Here is an 18,064-nt window from a genome sequence, read left to right as displayed (position 1 = left end):
CAAGAATGTACACAAAGGCTCTTATCTTGCATCAGAGTGTCTGAAGTACTCAGACATTCAAGAACTAGGCGAGATCTACTATCTCTCATAAGTTTAATTTGTGCCTTTGGCCGGATTGTTCTATTATGAAAAAATATAACATACAGGAAATTCTATATCTATAGTGATCCAAGGTCAGGCGTAAATGAGTCAGTCGAAACTGTGCATGTAATTGTTTAAATATGAGGTTGTCCCCAGCGAGAACTGCGACTTTATACTTACGTCATTTGTTTTTAAGATATAGTTTAAACGCCGCACAAAAGAAAAACATATTTTGGTGAAAATAATTCACTTCCCTTGACGAGCGCGACCCTTTCAAAACAGCAAACGCCAGAGCGAGAATACATGACCTCTGGACCCCATGGTACCGGTCTTTAAATCCGAAACTGAAAACGTTATTTTTTGCAAACGCTTGTTTGATGTCCACTGCTTTTTACATACAATCAAAACATACGCAAAAAGTTTTATTTCTTAAACTGAACTGTTACAAACCACTTTGTTTGCGTATTTTTGAATTTCAATAGCCTTCTCATTTATAACATTTTCGTATTTTTAATAGAAACCTAATAGGAACCCATTTCGAATTGCGAATGAATGGCGCCATTCGACTAACAATGATACTGAATACAATAACGCATTTGTGCCAGCGGAGTTGAAAGTAGAAACCTTCAAAAATAAAATGTAATTGGTAGCAATATTATACAATAAAATGGTACAATTTGTACAAAACAACAATTTATTTATTGACAATTATAGATATTGTTGCCGCATGAGTAAAGTGTGATCGTCATGGATTTATATTAAGAGATCAAAAAACGTTAAACACTACATGTAGCTTGAACCCCGATCGTCTATCATTTGATTTACATTGTGATAACTATCACTGACAATAATTGGTAATTAACAATATAATAAATGGCTCGGGTTTTATCTTTATTCAGACACGAGAATAACTCGCGAGTCATTGGAAGGTTTCAGTTAAAGATGAAGGTAAAAGCCTTAACGATATTCTTGGCATCATCATATCTTTGTTCTTGCTATATTATAAGAGAAGATGGCCAGAGTGGCTATGTTCAGATGGAGAAAGAAAAAGCTGGACTGGATAAACAGATAATGATAAAAGCAAAGCAAAGATCTTCAGACGGATTTCAAGAAGTCTCCTCCGAGGGAAATATGAACGAAGAAAGAGCAGCAACTAAAAGCTTAATAAATGGATTAAACATGAAGAAAATTAAGACAAACTACATTTTTGCTTCGAGAAAAAAAACTTTCGAATATCAAACTATCAAATCACATTTGCAAGAAGAAAAATGTAAAAGTGATTCAATCGCTTTAAAGCATATGGAAGTCAGGAATCAGGCAAGACAGCCATTCTTTGAAAGACGAAGACATGGAGAGCGGCAGCGAAGGGATGCTAAATCCGTACCCGATATCAAGAACTGTACCTCTAAGTTTGTGTCATGCAAGGACAGATGTATGAATGAACGAGATGCAGGAGGAACACAAAAACTACGCTGTTCATGTGACCCGTATTGTGACTATTTCAAGGACTGTTGTGCAGACTATGTTCAATACTGTCTTCGACAGCGATCAAGCAACACCACTAAAACAGCCATGAAAGTACCAGAAGAACAATGGACATGCAGGTCTGGTATCTGGATGATTGCTTCATGTCCACAAAGCTGGTCCAACCAAGATATCAACCAGTCATGTATCAACAAAAGATTGACTGCTGATAATTACAAAGATGTTCTTCCAGTAGTTACAGCTGACAACAAAACCTATGCAAACCGATTCTGTGCTCAGTGCCATAGACAAAACTTGGAAATGATCACGGGACTCGTAGAAAACATTGAATTTGGATGTTTGTTTGCTCCACCAAGTCAGACAACGAATCAAGAGAAAATAAAGTTTATGTTTGAACACTGCAAAAAAGTTTCGCTTAACTTTAAAAAAGATAAATCTAAAAGACTTTGTTTTGAATCTATAGCAAAATGCAACAATTTTACGTCACCAGAGGAAACGAGAATCCAATGTTTGAAGCAGCAATACGGACTTGTGTATGAAGCAAAGACAAAAAAAATGTTCAAAAATGCTTATTGTGCTTTATGCAATAACGCAGTGCTCTTGAGTTGTGGTCCATTTCCCATACGCGAAAAAAATAAGAAATTCATACCATCCTCAACAGCAACTGCCTTTTCCGTCATTATGGACATCGGAGGAGAAACTTCCAATCCGCTCAAGCTATCGGAAACGCTATCTTGTCCTAGAGGGAAAGTTTACGACGTCTATCTAGAAACATGTCGTCAAGGACAAAAACTTGTGCCGTTTGTTTCAAGCTTAAAAATATACAGCATCGCGATGTGGATAAAAATCAAGACAAACCATAGCGCCATTCCTGACATTTTGCACAAGTTTGACTTTTCAAGATCTTTTTTGTCAAGCTTAGGGCTTAGCTTTACACGAATATCTATGTTCGAGGTAGAAGTGATTGATTTGGATAATGACCTGATTAAAGTTGAGTTTCAGATAGACTTAACAGGTTATGCAAATAATCAGAATACAACTTCGAAAACCACTACCAGCCTCCTATTAGATTCATCCAGTTCATTTCAACTGCAAATTGGTAATGTCACTTTCATTGTTATAAAAGTTGCTACCAAACCCCTAACATGTGTCCAGACAGACACCTATCCTACTCATGAATATCATGTCATTCCAGGTCAAACAGCATCCATTTACATCAACAAAACGGGTGAAGTGTTGGGTGCTAAGGAATATTTCACAAACAATCTGACAATAATCAAGGGAACGCAAGTACCAGTGGGACAAATCGTTGTATGTAGACACATGCCATCAGCCAATTGTTCTGGCATGTACATCTTTCTACAGATACACGAGTATACCATTTTCCTTAATCGATCAGTGTTACACAAGGCTTCAGGTCATTTGCATGAACATGGTACCTATACGTGGAGAAATGGAACAATCATGATCTGTACGAACTTTACAGCAACTTATAAACGAGAATCACAGTCAAGAACTGCCAATGACCACAAGGCGTTGACAATCCTGACTTATATTGGGTTCTGTATATCAGTGGTTTGCTTGTTGTTCGTTCTGGTGACATACTCGGTATTTGCAGATCTGAGAACCATTCCCGGAATAAACCTGATGAATCTGTGCAGTGCTTTACTTGTAGCACAGTTATTGTGGTTGGTAGGATCAGGGTTGACATTTACTCAACTGGGTTGCATGGCCATAGCAATTGTACTTCACTACGGTTTTCTTGCTTCATTTTGGTGGATGTCAATCATCGCCTTCAACACGTGGAAAGCTTTTTCAGGTAAAGCAAGCAAGCGCAACTACAGAAACGAAAAAGGACAGAAACGCAAACGCATCGTTCGCACGATGGCCGTGGGATGGCTTCCTTTGATAATGTATGTTTCCATTTGCGTAGCTCTTGACAGATCAGGAACCGTTGTTATTGGTTACGGGGGAGAGAAAGGTTGCTGGATCAATAGCCCAAGAGCTAACCTGTTCTTCTTTGCCATACCAGTTGGTTTGTCAATGCTATGGAATGCAGTGTTTTTCGTGCTTATCGTCAAAGAAATAAGGAAGGCAATTGATCAGTCGAAGATGGTTGCCAGTCAACATCAAGCGCGCCAGGATTCAACGGTATACGCAAAGATCGCAGTGTTAATGGGGTTCACATGGGTGTTTGGGTTTGTGGCACCGTTCACATCGTATTACTTGATGTACCCATTTGTGTTACTTAATACATTGCAAGGGCTATATATTGCTGTAGCATTTGGTTTTACCAGAAGAGTGCGAGCTTTGTACAGAAACAGTAGATCAAAGAGAAGCAAAAGGGCATCGTCAAATGCAAATGAAGCCTGTGAAACTGGACAAACGAAGTTGTAAATAACGAGATATTTATGTTACTTAGTACATTGTAAGGTCTTCGTATATGCCAATGTACCATTTGCTCAGCTTACCAGAAGAGTGCGATCATTTTATAAAAACAGTAGATCAAATTGCAGTATACTGCATTTGAGGTAGCCCAAGGATGTGTGCTAGAGGCCCTATTTCGTTTACTGTATACATTAATGAATTTTTACAACTTGCTCTTTTTTCTTTGATTTTCACCTCAGGCAGTTTTCAAGATGACTCCAATTCAATTTAAGTTATTCTGTTCCCATAAGACTTACCTTGAATCACTAGCAAATACAAATCTACGTCATGTTAATAGTTGGCTATCTGATTATAAAACTACATTATAAAAGTTTTTTCGCTGACTTAATTACAAATTTGTAGGCATTCTGCTAGTTCCTTAGCTATCTTCAGTATAAGCTAAAATAACATTCAACTTTTACTGAAGAAGTCTAAAGAAATAGCCGAATCGTCTACCAACTTTTAGTTTACAGACACAAAACTTTTATAATAAAGATCAATGAATCCTGACTGCAACTGTTCCAGCCAATTGATAAAAATAACTTTGTGGTTTTAGTTCGGCCACAAAAAAACAAAAACAAAAAAAACAAAAAAAAACAAAAAAAAATCAACTTATCCAAATAAGTTATTTCTTTTAGTGACAATGCTGTAAAATATCTTGTCTTCTGTATCGACAAAAACTTAAGCTTGAGTTCAGCATGGTATCCAGCAGTCTATATATGAAAATGTAAAGAAGAATAGGTGCTATATGAACCGAACTTCCGAACTAAGAAACCTTGTTTCACGTATAATGGAAAAAAACTAAGGAATAATAAGCTCTCATTAGCCAGGTGCGCTGGGCTCGTCATTTTTAAAAGACATTTGATAGGGGGCGGGTGATAATATAATGTGCCAAAAAAAAAAAGGGAAGTTAGAATTATTACTTTATATCCATTCAAGCCCTCTTCTTTTTATCACTCAATATGTTAAAATTAACAGACCTTTTTATACTTATGGTCAGTTTATTAATGCATGATTACCACAATCACTCAGTCTAACCAGCAGCCGTTCTTAGTATCGTCTACGGTGGAAACCACACAATCACTAACGGCCTTCTGTTTTTCCATGAATATTAACTTGTGTAAGAACCAATTATGGCCCGTAATTGGTTCTTACACAAGTTATATTGAAAATTTAATATTCGCCTCGTGAGACCCAAGACTGATTTGTAACAGTATTATATATACGAATACTTTAAAAGAGCTTAACAAATCTAACCGTAATTTGAAAAGAAAACTTCTTTGCTTATAAATGATTAGAATAATTTTTGTGTGTAATTTATTAGTTTTCCCTTCCATTTTTAAGTAGCTATTTTTCTACTTAAAACTCACATATCAGCTATTCAGCTAGATAACATAGTCCCCTTCTGCGCCCTCTTGTAAGGTAGCAATGCCTCTGTCTGTGTTGTATTGCATTGAGTAAATTGAGCTGGAAAGCTATAGCTCAAAACTAAAAACCCAAATATGGTAAGAATCAACAAAATAAAATCTCTTAGGGAGCATTCGTTTTTTAGGGGGTGGGGGATAGCGTAAGGTGGGGTGGGTGGGCCGGGGAAATCAAAGGGAAGGGCCATTAAATTTGTACTCAGTCAAAGAGGGGGGTCACCAAATATTTCATACTAAATGATGGGGAGGGACGAGAATTCAACAAATTTAAAGGAGAAGGTCACTTTTTGATGCAGACAGAAGAAAGGGGTATTTGCAAATTTTACATTATATATTTAATGTCTGGTCGCGAGGGAAATAGTTAGTCTTGTTTTTCCGAGAGTCTCGATGTTTCCCGAGGCCAACGGCCAAGAAAACTGTCGGGAAAACAAAACTTACTAATATCCCAAGGGACCAGACATTAAATGTTTTGTTATATAGCAATTGAGAAATATTGAGAAGTCAGTTTACGAAATAAGGACTTTATTTAACAAGTTTTTAAATGCATGAAAACTGACAAATGATTTTACAAATATACAACTCGCATACGGTCTTGTATTTCTCTACCAAAAAGCAAAGAAAGTAGCAATAGCTTTTTAGCCGTTTTTTTCGTATTCCGAATCCTTTTTCCCAATGAAAGTCCTGACCGGGAAATAAGTTACTCATTTTCCGGTCGGGATACATTTAGATTTAGCTATTGTCACGTGGTAATCTGATCTTTAAACCAATGAGAGGGTTCGTTATACCGGAAAAATTTCGTAGCTATATAACGATACGACACGAGTGAAAAACGGCTGCGCATGCTCTGAATCCGTATGTAAATTAGTCAAAACATTTGTAAATTTGACTTTCAAACATGCCTGATAAATTGGACTTCACAAAATGCCAAAACTTATTGTCCATGCTTGAAACTTAAGGCTAATTCTTTCATATTGTGTTTGTGGTTAATACAGTATCTTGGTCTGAGCAAAAGTATACTCGCGATATTAAAATCCCAAAATTGGTAAGAATCAACAGAAAAGAGAAAAAACTCTTAAAAGCTTTATTTATAAAAAATTAAAAATTTTCTTAAATTTAAGGCAGGCATAATGGCTGGTGATTGGCGTTAACCAAATAAATGCACAAAAGAGCATTTATATTATTATAAATAAATAAATAAATAATAAATATTAATAGTCAGTGCTTCGGGTGGCTGAAGAAAAATTAATAATAATTAAAGAAACTGTATATGCTGGACAATTATTTAATAACGTGACTGAACAAAAAGGTGACCAGATGTTTTAGGGGTTTTCTGCAGCTATTAACCTTGATGCTTGGTCAACCAAACCAGTCATCATTGACCATTCATGCATTATTGCACTTTCTAATATCATCATACTGAATGAAAAAGCTAATTGGTCTGTCACTTTTATGGTTAAGCAGTTCAGTTTCTCTCACTCTTCTGTTGTTAACTCAGGTGGCTTACCCAGTTGACGCGAAAGATTCCTTGATTTTCTCCAGAGACGACGTCGACTGCGGGAAATTACAGAAATGAAAACTATATTAATGATTTGTTTTGCTACACTTCTTTTTTGTCACCATGTTAAACAAGGTTATGATCAGGTGAATATAAAAACAGCTGTGAATAATATATATAATCCGATAATGGCGGCAAAACAAACAAAAGATTCGTGGAAAATGAAGACGAGCAAGAACAAAGAAATAGAAAGGACTAGCATGGATTTGTTGAAAACAAACCTTTCCTTTTACCTTTCCTTTTAAGGAAAACGAAATCTCAAGCTGCCAAGATTGTTTCGTTTAATTTTCTCAGAAAGACGTTCTTTGAATTCAAGTCATATTGGCTGTTTAAACAACAAATTCGTGGACATTAATGCCCGAGTAAAACAGGCAAATCATTTGGGAGTAAGAAAGCGTAGAAATAATTTTTCATACTCAGTACGGCCAGTTATCAAAGAATGTACTTCTCCACTTCTATCATGCAAGGACAGATGTACGAATGAACGAGATCCAGGAGGAACACAAAAACTACGCTGTTCATGTGACCCGTATTGTGATTATTTCAAGGATTGTTGTGCAGACTATGTCCAATACTGTCTTCTACAGCGATCAAGCAACACCACTAAAACAGACATGAAAGTACCAGAAGAACAATGGACATGCAGGTCTGGTATCTGGATGATTGCTTCATGTCCACAAAGCTGGACCAACCAAGATATCAACCAGTCATGTATCAATAAGAGATCCGCTATGACTGCTGATAATTACAAAGATGTTCTTCCAGTAGTTACAGCCGACAACAAAACCTATGCAAACCGATTCTGTGCTCAGTGCCATGGACAAATCATGCAAACTATCGTGGAACTCTATAAATTAGAGTTTCAATGTTTGGTGGCTCCATCAAGTCAAGCAATAAAAGAGAACACAATGAAATTTCTTTTTGATTTTTGTAGGAATCCTTCGCCCAAAATTAAAGAAGAATTACCCAAACGATATTGTTTTGAGTCTGAGTCAAAGTGTACTAATCTCTCATTGCCAAACGAGATCAAAACCAAATGTTCAGATGGACGTTACGGTCTTGTTTATATGCCAGTTACCAAAATCATGTATAAAAATGCTTATTGTGGGTGGTGTAATAACGTACTCACGATGGAATGTGGCCCAACGAGTTTACCATTTGTGGCAAAGGATGAAGTACATTTTGCGCCAGGTTCTGCACGACCATTTTCTGTCGTTATGGATATTGGAGGGAAATCATCAAAGGCAGGCGAAGGGTCAGGAATGACATCTTGCCCACGAGGAAACGTTTATGACGTTTATCTTGAAATCTGTCGCCTAGGCGAAACCATGGTTCCATTGCAGTCGAGGTCGGAAATATATAAAGTGGCGTTGTGGATGAAAATTGTTAGAAATTATAAACCCTTTCATTTTCTAATTGATACTTTTAAATTTCGAAAATATTTTGCATCAGCTTTATGTCTAAACTCTACAAGATTAACATCAATTAGGCTCGACTTAATTGATATGAATGAGTACCTGTACAAAGCTGAGTTTAAGATGGACATCACAAATTATAGCAAAAAAAGGCAGTTCAATCAAGATAACAATATAACTTTGTTGTTCAAATCCTTTAAACCTTTCGAGCTGCAAATTGGTGACGACACTTACATTGTCATGAAAGTTACTACCAAACCCCTAACATGTGTCCAGACAGACACCTATTTATCTTATGAATATCATGTCATTCCAGGTACCGAGGTATCTGTTTACATAAACAAAACGGGCGAAGTGTTGCGCGTGAGGGATTATTTTACATCCAATCTGACAATAATCAAGGGAAAACAAGTACCAGTGGGACAGATCGTTGTATGTAGACACATGCCATCAGCCAATTGTTCTGGCATGTACATCTTTCTACAGAAACACGAGTATACCATTTTCCTTAATCGATCAGTGTTACACAAGGCTTCAGGTCATTTGTATGAACATGGTACCTATACGTGGAGAAATGGAACAATCATGGTCTGTACGAACTTTACAGCAACTTATAAACGAGAATCACAGTCAAGAACTGCCAATGACCACAAGGCGTTGACAATCCTGACTTATATTGGGTTCTGTATATCAGTGGTTTGCTTGTTGTTCGTTCTGGTGACATACTCGGTATTTGCAGATCTGAGAACCATTCCCGGAATAAACCTGATGAATCTGTGCAGTGTTTTACTTGTAGCACAGTTATTGTGGTTGGTAGGATCAGGGTTGACATTTACTCAACTGGGTTGCATAGCCATAGCAATTGTACTTCACTACGGTTTTCTTGCTTCATTTTGGTGGATGTCAATCATCGCCTTCAACACGTGGAGAGCTTTTTCAGGTAAAGCAAGCCAGCGCAATTACAGAAACGAAAAAGGACAGAAACGCAAACGCATCGCTCGCGTGATGGCCGTGGGATGGCTTCCTTTGATAATGTATGTGTCCATTTGTGTAGCTCTTGACAGATCAGGAACCGTTGTTATTGGTTACGGGGGAGAGAAAGGTTGCTGGATCAATAGCCCAAGAGCTAACCTGTTCTTCTTTGCCATACCAGTTGGTTTGTCAATACTATGGAATGCAGTGTTTTTCGTGCTTATCGTCAAAGAAATAAGGAAGGCGATTGATCAGTCTAAGATGGTTGCCAGTCAACATCAAGCGCGCCAGGATTCAACGGTGTACGCAAAGATCGCAGTGTTAATGGGGTTCACATGGGTGTTTGGGTTTGTGGCACCGTTCACATCTTATTACTTGATGTACCCATTTGTGTTACTTAATACATTGCAAGGGCTATATATTGCTGTAGCATTTGGTTTTACCAGAAGAGTGCGAGCTTTGTACAGAAACATTAACAGTAGATTAAAGAGAAGCAAAAGTGCATCATCAAATGCAAATGAAGCCTGTGAAACTAGACAAACGAAGTTGTAAATAACAAGATATTTGTGTAACTTAGTACATTGTAAGGTCTTCGTATATGCGTATGTAGCATTTGCTCAGTTTACCACAGTAGACTAAAGAGAAGCAAAATGCATCATAAAATACAAATGCATGCTGTGAAACAAAGTTGTAAATAATAACAAATTTAAGACTCTTGCCCTAATCCTTACTTTAAAGTAATAAGTAAAAGTTGTAACATTTAATCCTACCTTATATTGTAATATGTCAATCATGGTGTTCTGATGCAATGCCTGCATTTCACTTTTTAACGCCAACCGGTTTACTCGGTTGGTTGTGCATCGGAATTTTGTGCGAAAAACAATTACTGAGGAGAAGGTGCTGCCTTTGTAATCACCTCTGCAAATGGTTAGACCTTCACGTTGCTTGAATGATCACGGAAAAATAGCGGTACGGTCTCTCCACTATAACTCACCCTGAAACGGAATGACGTAAAAGAACATACACGCTGGTATAGAAGAGAAAGGCTTTGGACCAGTTTCCATAAGTCCAGAACGCGGCTTGATCAAATGCAACTCGCATGTTGACTCTCATATTTCGATAAACTTTATTATATTAAGCTTCATCTTTAATGCCATATATATAATATATAGTTTTTATATATAGTTTATGCCATAGACGACGTGCTTTGGCCCCTCTTTAATTTCCACCACAACCCATCTAGCTCAAATAAAATATTTTATGTATTTTGTGCATCTGGAACAGCCTTTTTCACATTTAAACAGGTTTATGTTCCATGTCTAACACAAACAAGCGGGTTGACTGACTATTACAGCTAGATGATAGACTGGATTATAAAAGAAGTAAGTAAGAGGAAAAAAATATTTATCTACTTATTTACTTAAAAAAATTCTATCTATGAGTGTAAACAGTTGTCTTCAAGAATCAAATGTCCAGACTTAATTCATTGATGATCACACAAACCACACGTCTTCTTACAGTATTTCTTGATTGAACGCAGTACGCAGAATCCCCTTCTTCTGTAATAGACGCAGTTGCTTACTGTTGAAGGGTAATACGTATCCAGTGTATCACGACACTTTTTGTGTTTACGTTGTCTACGAGAAACGGGCGAGGAAGGCGTGTAAGCGCACGCAGCTGGATCACCTCTCCTAGGATAATAATGAAATCAAAATTCATCGTTAATAGCTTTGTCAACTTCTTGTCAACTTCTTGTTTGAAGTAAAAACTATACAAAACTACACAATTTGGTATGACTACACAATTTGCCAATGGTGACACTGGGCCAATGGTGACACTGAGCCAATGGTGACACTGGGCCAATGGTGACACTGGGCCAATGGTGACACTGGGCCAATAGTGACACTGGGCCAATAGTGACACTGGGCCAAAAGTGACACTGGGCCAATAATAGTGACACTGGGCCAATGGTGACACTGGGCCAATGGTGACACTGGGCCAATGGTGACACTGGGCCAATAGTGACACTGGGCCAAAAGTGACACTGGGCCAATAGTGACACTGGGCCAATAGTGACACTGGGCCAAAAGTGACACTGGGCCAATAATGACACTGGGCCAATAGTGACACTGGTCCTAACTTATAAATCACATAAAACCTTAACAAAATTGTTTGTTTACTTTTTAACAAGTATGGTTTGCTATACCATGCAATTACTTTTAAATTTTAGTGAATGTTTGGATATAGAATTACCTTTCGGGATCGACCAGTCGATAAACATTGCCTTTTGGTTGATGCGAGCTCGGGCGAGAAGTAGCAAGTATGTACAGTTCCCCTGTAACGATAAATAAATAAATAAAATTAAAAACAGGCAGTCGGGCAGTCGGGCAGTCGGGCAGTCGGGAATCTTATTATTATTATTATTTTTTTTTCAGCATGCATAGTAACATGTTTTTCCTACCTGCTTCGTCTTCTCCAAAAGAGAGCACAAACTGCTCGAAGTTTCCCGTTAGTTTATCAGTGCAATACTTGTCATCCCCAAAACAAAGTTCACGGTGTTCCCATCTTCTTGTTTTTCGGTTTTGCATCAAAGTGAAGAAACGGCTTAAACAAATGAAGTAACAAAGATATCATAAGAGAGGAAAATCATAAACCTGAACGACTTTTAGTCATCATCACTAATTGTGTTTATCATTTTGTAATTACAATCCTTGTACATAGATTATGGAACACTATAGAGTACTAAATAGTACAAAATAGTGAAAAATCTATTGTAAAGTGAAAACAAAATATCGTGAAAAAGTTAACTATCAAAATTGTACAAATTAGTGCAAAGTGTCGTAGGTCTACGGTCTACTGAGGTCTACTGAACTTACTAATTTGTACAATTTTTTACAAGGTTTTTCACGGATATATGTTATGAGCTGTATGAGGATTGTTTAATCAGTGCTTCAGTGCTATTTAGTGCTATTTACGAAGTACTGTTGTCTGAACTCCATAGTAATAGTTTTACTTTGCTCTTTAAAGAACAGTAATACCATAATTAGTAGTAACTAGTACTTGAATAAAATTATACCAACAAACCAATAACCAACCTGCTCCAAGTGTCCGCAAATATATAATACCCATATAGATTAGGGTTCTGGCATCCACGATAAACGTATCCTCCTAATATGGACTTCCCCACTGTATGATTATAGGCGTGTATCGGGAAAATGGTGTTACCTGTAACACGATGTGTAAATATGTTATTAGCAATAATCATGCATAGATATGGTATATATATTGTTAGACAAGTTACAGTCGTTTTTGTGCATTTGCGAGTTTTAAGTACATACGGAAGTGTCCTAATCATGTCATGAAAAATCAGCTCGATGGTTCACCATTTTTCCTTAAGTATGGTGCTCCGCTCCGCTCTTATGGGAGTCAAAACGTAGAAAAGAAACCACTTACTTAATCTAGGAGAGTAACACTGGGAGTCATCATAACATGAAAATCCCTCGTAAGCTCTCCAGCCATAGTTCCCTCCCTTAACAATAAGATCGATTTCTTCATAATCATACTGTCCAACATCACCACAGAAGAATCTCCCTCGTCCTTCTCCAGTTGTATTGTCACCACGGTCAATAGAGCACCTCCACATGTTGCGAACACCGTAGGCATAGATTTCTGGACGCGCCTTGTATTCATATATGAAAGGATTGTCTGGTGGTATTTTATATGGGGTTTTATCATCGTCTTTATCGATGTCTATGCGCAAAATAGATCCGAGAAGAGTCTCCCTAAAGTCAAACAAATATAAAGACAAAAACTGGTATCAAGGAAGTGGTGAGTGGTAAGCATTATTATATAGATGATGCTAAATTTATCTAAGTTTGTGAGATGTGAATAAATAATTCGATCATTGAGCCACGTGCCTTATACGCTTGGGATAATATAGAGAGGAGGAGAAACAAGTGATGGTAATAGCTACACTATAGGTAAGAGTTAATAAGCGAAAACGGAGGCAATAATAATAATAATAATAATAATAATAATAATAATAATAATAATAATAATAGTAATAATACTGCTACTACTAACAATAATGATAATAATTATAATTATGATTATTATTTATACCCTACAATATATGAAATGATTTATAGCTAAAACATAACTATCTTATAACTACTATATAACTAAGATATAACTAATATATGACTAATACATAACTTAGGTCCAGTCTAGACGTCGCATTCTGCACGCACCGAATCCAACACAAACGAGCAAACCTAAAGTTTCACTTCATTTGCACCAGACCCGACACATGCGAATACCCGACGCCCTAACTGAGTCCAATAAATAAACTAATACAGTACAAGAAATAAATATGTCTTTTAAAAGCTCTATTCCAAAAATTTGTGAAAATTCATGAAAAATAGATAATTATGAACAACAAATTAAAAGCGATCTTAAATAAATATGTCTTAAGCTTAGTTTTGAATATAGAAATACTGGGACAAAGTGGAAGCTCATTCCACAATTTCGGTGCGCAAACTGAAAAAGATCTAAAACAATATGATTTCGAAATATAAGTAGAGTGATCTAATAAAAGCACATTCTGAGACCTCAAACTACGTCTTGGAACACACGGCATTAAAATATCTTGAAGATACAAGGGTGCAAGACCATGAATTACTTAATTATAAGTATATAATAATATTTCAAAATTGATACGATACTCAACTGTTTATACTTTTGACTTAAAAATAACATCAACAAAATTTAAATATAAAAAATAAATTAAAAAACCTGCATAAGCAGGGCTGATGAATTGAACTGAATTGCTCATTATAAATGAAAAATCAATATATAGTTATTAACCGGGTTAATAACTATATATTTACCTCGCATGTATTTATAATTACAGTTATAACAAAAATAAAGCCTTGTGAAAAACAAAGAAAACCGTGAAAATTGATAAATAACTAGAGGTACATTATCTTTAACCAATTAACTGTCCTTTTATCGGTATGTAACCTTCAATTCTTGTATGATCACCATTTTTTCCGAGCGCTAGCTCTTTCTGACTCCACTCCCCTTATCTTCTGACAGGGTGTATGTGTAAGCGGCTACCCCTTCCCCATCCCGTACTAATAATAATGATATCTATTTCATATAGCGCTGTTTTTCCATATGCTTCATAATGAGTTTTGAACGAGAGGAGGTGGTTAGTGTATGTGGTGTAGGCACTGAGGGTGGCCAGTGCCAGGGTTTTCTTTACGTCCTCAGTGTTTCCTTTACGTTCCTTCGATATTGGTTAGTATTGATGAAGTGTGGAGAGACGAAACCGCCATTCAAAGTGGACATCCGAGCCACTTGAAGGTCTAACAATTAATGTAATGTAATTACGAAGGCAGCACCCTTCTTCTCAGTTATTATAAGACCCTGAGTGTTGGTCCGGCTGAGGCTTGAACCACGACCTCCCGCACAACAGACCGATGCTCTTACCAACTGAGCTAACCAGATGGCGTACATCAGCCATTGCCATATATGGACCCCCTGTCTCGATCTACTCACCTATTCAGGCCATTTCCATATTTTCCAAAGGGGTCGCCCGCAGCTCCTCCGTCACCAAGGGTCAAGTATAACATATTATCATAACCAAACAATATTGTACCGCCATTATGATTTTCGTCTGGTTGGGGGATTTCCAGAATAACCCTCTCACTATCACGATCCGCACGGTTAGGATCAAGATTTGACACCGAGAATTCGCTTAGAACCGTCTTGTGATTGTCTTTAAAATCGGCATCGCTACTGGAATCATTACTGTTTCTGCTTCTTTTCAAACGGGTTGAATAGTACACAAAGAATCGGCCATTGATCTTATACTCAGGGTGAAATGCAATGCTGAGTAAACCCCGCTCGTCGGCGTAACTCTTTGTTGATAGCACATTGATGGATATATCGAGGAACGGCCTTGATAATAAATGACCATTTGGTAATAAAACACGAATAACGCCAATCTGCTCTGCGATAAATAATCGATAAGTGCCATCACCTGAGTGGACGGCAGCGATTGGGTTACGAAGGCTACTCGCAACCTTCTCAACACACATACATCCCTGATTTTTTCCCTGGTTGTATTTGCGCCCAAGAATTCTATTTTCTATTGTTTTAACGTTAGGATAACAATAATCCATGTCCCTCAGCCGGATGCTGTGGCAGAAATTTTCCGAAGGAGTTCTTTGAGTCGTTTTCAAGAAGCTTGGTTGAGTAGTGTTTGCTGACGATGTACGATAACCTCTGTAGGTCCATTTCGAAGTACTCAAAAAATGATTGATAATATCAGAGCATTCATGGTAGAATCGAAGGCAAAATTCATTACACAGTCCAGGGGTGGCCTTGTTTAAGTCAAACTTCATGTTTCCTTCAGCTTCAAAGATATGAGCAGCGTACGGATCACATGACAGGCAAAGAACCTCTTTAAGCAGACGTTTGCATCTTGGACGAGTTTGAAGAAGAAACTTTGCTTGAACCTTTTGAAATGTTTGTTGGATTTGTGAGTCCTTTGTTGTGGTACAGCATCCAAACGCTGAATATTGAGAACAGAATTGAAGCTGTCCTCTTGACTCAAATGGAGCTCTATAATCAAGACATTGAGGATGACTCTCTACCAGTGACCAAAGTACTGTGACAACAAATGACGTTCGAAGAAATATCATGTTGTTGTTGTAGTGATGGCTTTGTCCACTCCGAAGCCCAAGAAGATGTTCTATGGCAAAATACCTAGAAATATTGGTAAAAAGCCAAAGGAAATACCTACCTACATTACGTATTTTGGTGAAACGATACTATAGAAAGTTACGTGCAGTGTTGCATTACAATACAGTGTCATGGAGAGGTCCAATTTGGTAAAGGGGAGGGGAGGGGGGATTCGCAAGAAAAGGTCATTGGCAAAGCGTCGAGGGTATGTCATGTGAATAGATAATGTGTCGAAAAATGACTGGTTGATTGATGATTGACCTTTACGGTACAGTAGTACGTACCATAAGTTTTTTACGTAGTGAAAGCCGCACGCACTAGTTTATAGAAGCAAAACTACTACTTGTATTAAAAATAAATTTATATTATCAATAAAGCATTTATAAGTAATAGCATTTTATTACTAAAAGTCTTGAAAAACATTTTTTTACGGAATAAGTATTACGTAAAAAATAACTAATTCAAATTGATATAATTCAAAAATAGTTTAACACCAATCGTTTATCATCAATCGTTACGCCCGATAGCCTTGTTGTTGAAACCCAATGAGTTACTAATATAAGCAGAAGCGATAGGACCTGTATAAATCCCGGGTAGAAATCTTTCAAAGCTTTATTTAACTTGGCAATAGCTTCATCTGCTGTATGGCTAACACAGTATATAATTGTGTCCTCAGCAGCTGCGTACATATTGATTGAACCAACCCCGCGCGGCATCGTCTACGCCAAAGCTTGAGATCCAGGAAGGCGACGTCAGTGACAGTGCCATTGAGAATGTGATCTGTAAATTGTGCGCGAGCAGTGATGCCATGCAGTATGGAGGAAGGACTTCATCATCTTCTTAATCACTTGAACTTTATTTACTATTGAAAACGCTGCGCCTACATTTATATATTATCTTTTTTGGAAACGCAGACACTGTGGAAAGTGCATAGAGTCCTTCTCAGGAACAAATACTTAAACTCACCTCAGCACCAAATACAGTGTTTGCATCAATACCAACCTGAGGAAAATAAAACATGTTCCACCTACTTTTTTCGCTGTCTTCACTGTAGGTTCTTCGCTATTTTAATCGCTATTTTAATCGCTGTTTCCTTTCCTAAGAATTGCACTCCAATTAGTATTACCTTTGCAACCTTGATCAGATTCGAGTAATACTTTCCTTTCGCATTTTTTTGATGCTACGGTTAACATTGTTTCTTATCGCGCACGAGCGATACAACTTCCAATGCCTCCCGCTTTTATTTCCTTTTGCTGGTAGACGTGGTCCTTCACGAGGAGAGAAGCTATGAGAGCCGGTCATCCAAGACCTAGAGGCGCCTCGGACCTTGCGTCTCCAGTGGAGTGTGAATCTCTGCAATATCCAGAAACAACTTGTCCCAGGTGATATCGTTGAAAACGACATGCCAAGGAAACACACAAACAAACAAACAAACAAACGAATGCAGTTTGACCTCAAAGTATGTACTAGAGTGACTTGTTCCAAGTCGACCTCTTTTGTCTCCCGAGGAGTTTTTTATTTGAGCGAAGCGAGAATTTGGCGTGCGTAGTCTATCAAAGTACGTACGTAAAGGATTGTGTCTTTCGATTTTAGGATACGATGACAAAAAAGATTACGAAGCCTTACTGACGTTGGCGCGCATCGTTCACGCGCAGCCTTTCTACGCTTGAGTTAAGTGCGCGCGCTCATCGTGAACACGTCATTCCAATGTTTTGAAGGGCAAATGGACATTGTACTCAGTGCCTAAAAAACACTATTCTTAAATGTCTTAGAAGACAGTTTAAGAAATATCTTTAGAAATCTTTCATTTCTCCCGTTACGAAGTACTTCAACTAGCACTTCAACGATTATTATCGTGAGATGGGGTGCAATGACCGAGTCATCTGACTCTCCTATGAAATCGGGCCCCTCCATTTTTTTTAGACTTATCTTCTTTCATCATGCGAATTGGAAAT

General features: G+C 37.5%; 2 protein-coding genes and 1 pseudogene across 2 annotated transcripts; 2 read left to right on the top strand and 1 right to left on the bottom strand.

Annotated features, from left to right (window-relative positions):
- The first annotated feature begins 1,350 nt into the window (after positions 1-1,350).
- On the top strand, positions 1,351-5,241 carry LOC116301104 (uncharacterized; annotated as a pseudogene).
- A 1,929-nt stretch (positions 5,242-7,170) lies between these two features.
- LOC116301105 (uncharacterized) lies at positions 7,171-10,713 on the top strand. Its single transcript, XM_089024980.1, has one exon. It carries the CDS (start codon positions 7,587-7,589, stop codon positions 9,909-9,911), a length of 2,325 nt encoding a protein of 774 aa, XP_088881106.1. The 5' UTR covers positions 7,171-7,586; the 3' UTR covers positions 9,912-10,713.
- Positions 10,462-16,192, bottom strand: LOC116301098 (HHIP-like protein 2). Its single transcript, XM_031710097.1, has 6 exons — positions 14,922-16,192; positions 12,813-13,141; positions 12,455-12,584; positions 11,821-11,963; positions 11,613-11,694; positions 10,462-11,050 (listed from the first exon to the last, which is right to left on the bottom strand). The coding sequence occupies exons 1-6, from the start codon at positions 16,067-16,069 to the stop codon at positions 10,843-10,845; spliced, it is 2,040 nt and encodes a 679-aa protein (XP_031565957.1). The 5' UTR covers positions 16,070-16,192; the 3' UTR covers positions 10,462-10,842.
- Between the last annotated feature and the right edge of the window lie 1,872 nt (positions 16,193-18,064).

This window comes from Actinia tenebrosa, unplaced genomic scaffold, assembly GCF_029948245.1.
Source record: "Actinia tenebrosa isolate PJP-AT-01 unplaced genomic scaffold, QUT_ActTen_1.0 PGA_scaffold9__36_contigs__length_13948895, whole genome shotgun sequence".
NCBI classification, from domain to species: domain Eukaryota; kingdom Metazoa; phylum Cnidaria; class Anthozoa; order Actiniaria; family Actiniidae; genus Actinia; species Actinia tenebrosa.
Note: the sequence above shows the minus strand (reverse complement) of the source record. Positions and strands in the feature narration are given on the sequence as shown.

Excerpts from the sequence above, each read along its gene's own strand:
- LOC116301098 (XM_031710097.1), bottom strand. The coding sequence starts at position 16,069 with ATGATATTTCTTCGAACGTCATTTGTTGTCACAGTACTTTGGTCACTG. Across the intron at positions 13,142-14,921 it reads TATGGAAATGGCCTGAATAG|GGAGACTCTTCTCGGATCTA; the intron begins GTGAGTAGATCG and ends GTTTGACTTTAG. Across the intron at positions 11,051-11,612 it reads CGACTGGTCGATCCCGAAAG|GAGAGGTGATCCAGCTGCGT; the intron begins GTAATTCTATAT and ends TTATTATCCTAG.
- LOC116301105 (XM_089024980.1), top strand. The coding sequence starts at position 7,587 with ATGAAAGTACCAGAAGAACAATGGACATGCAGGTCTGGTATCTGGATG.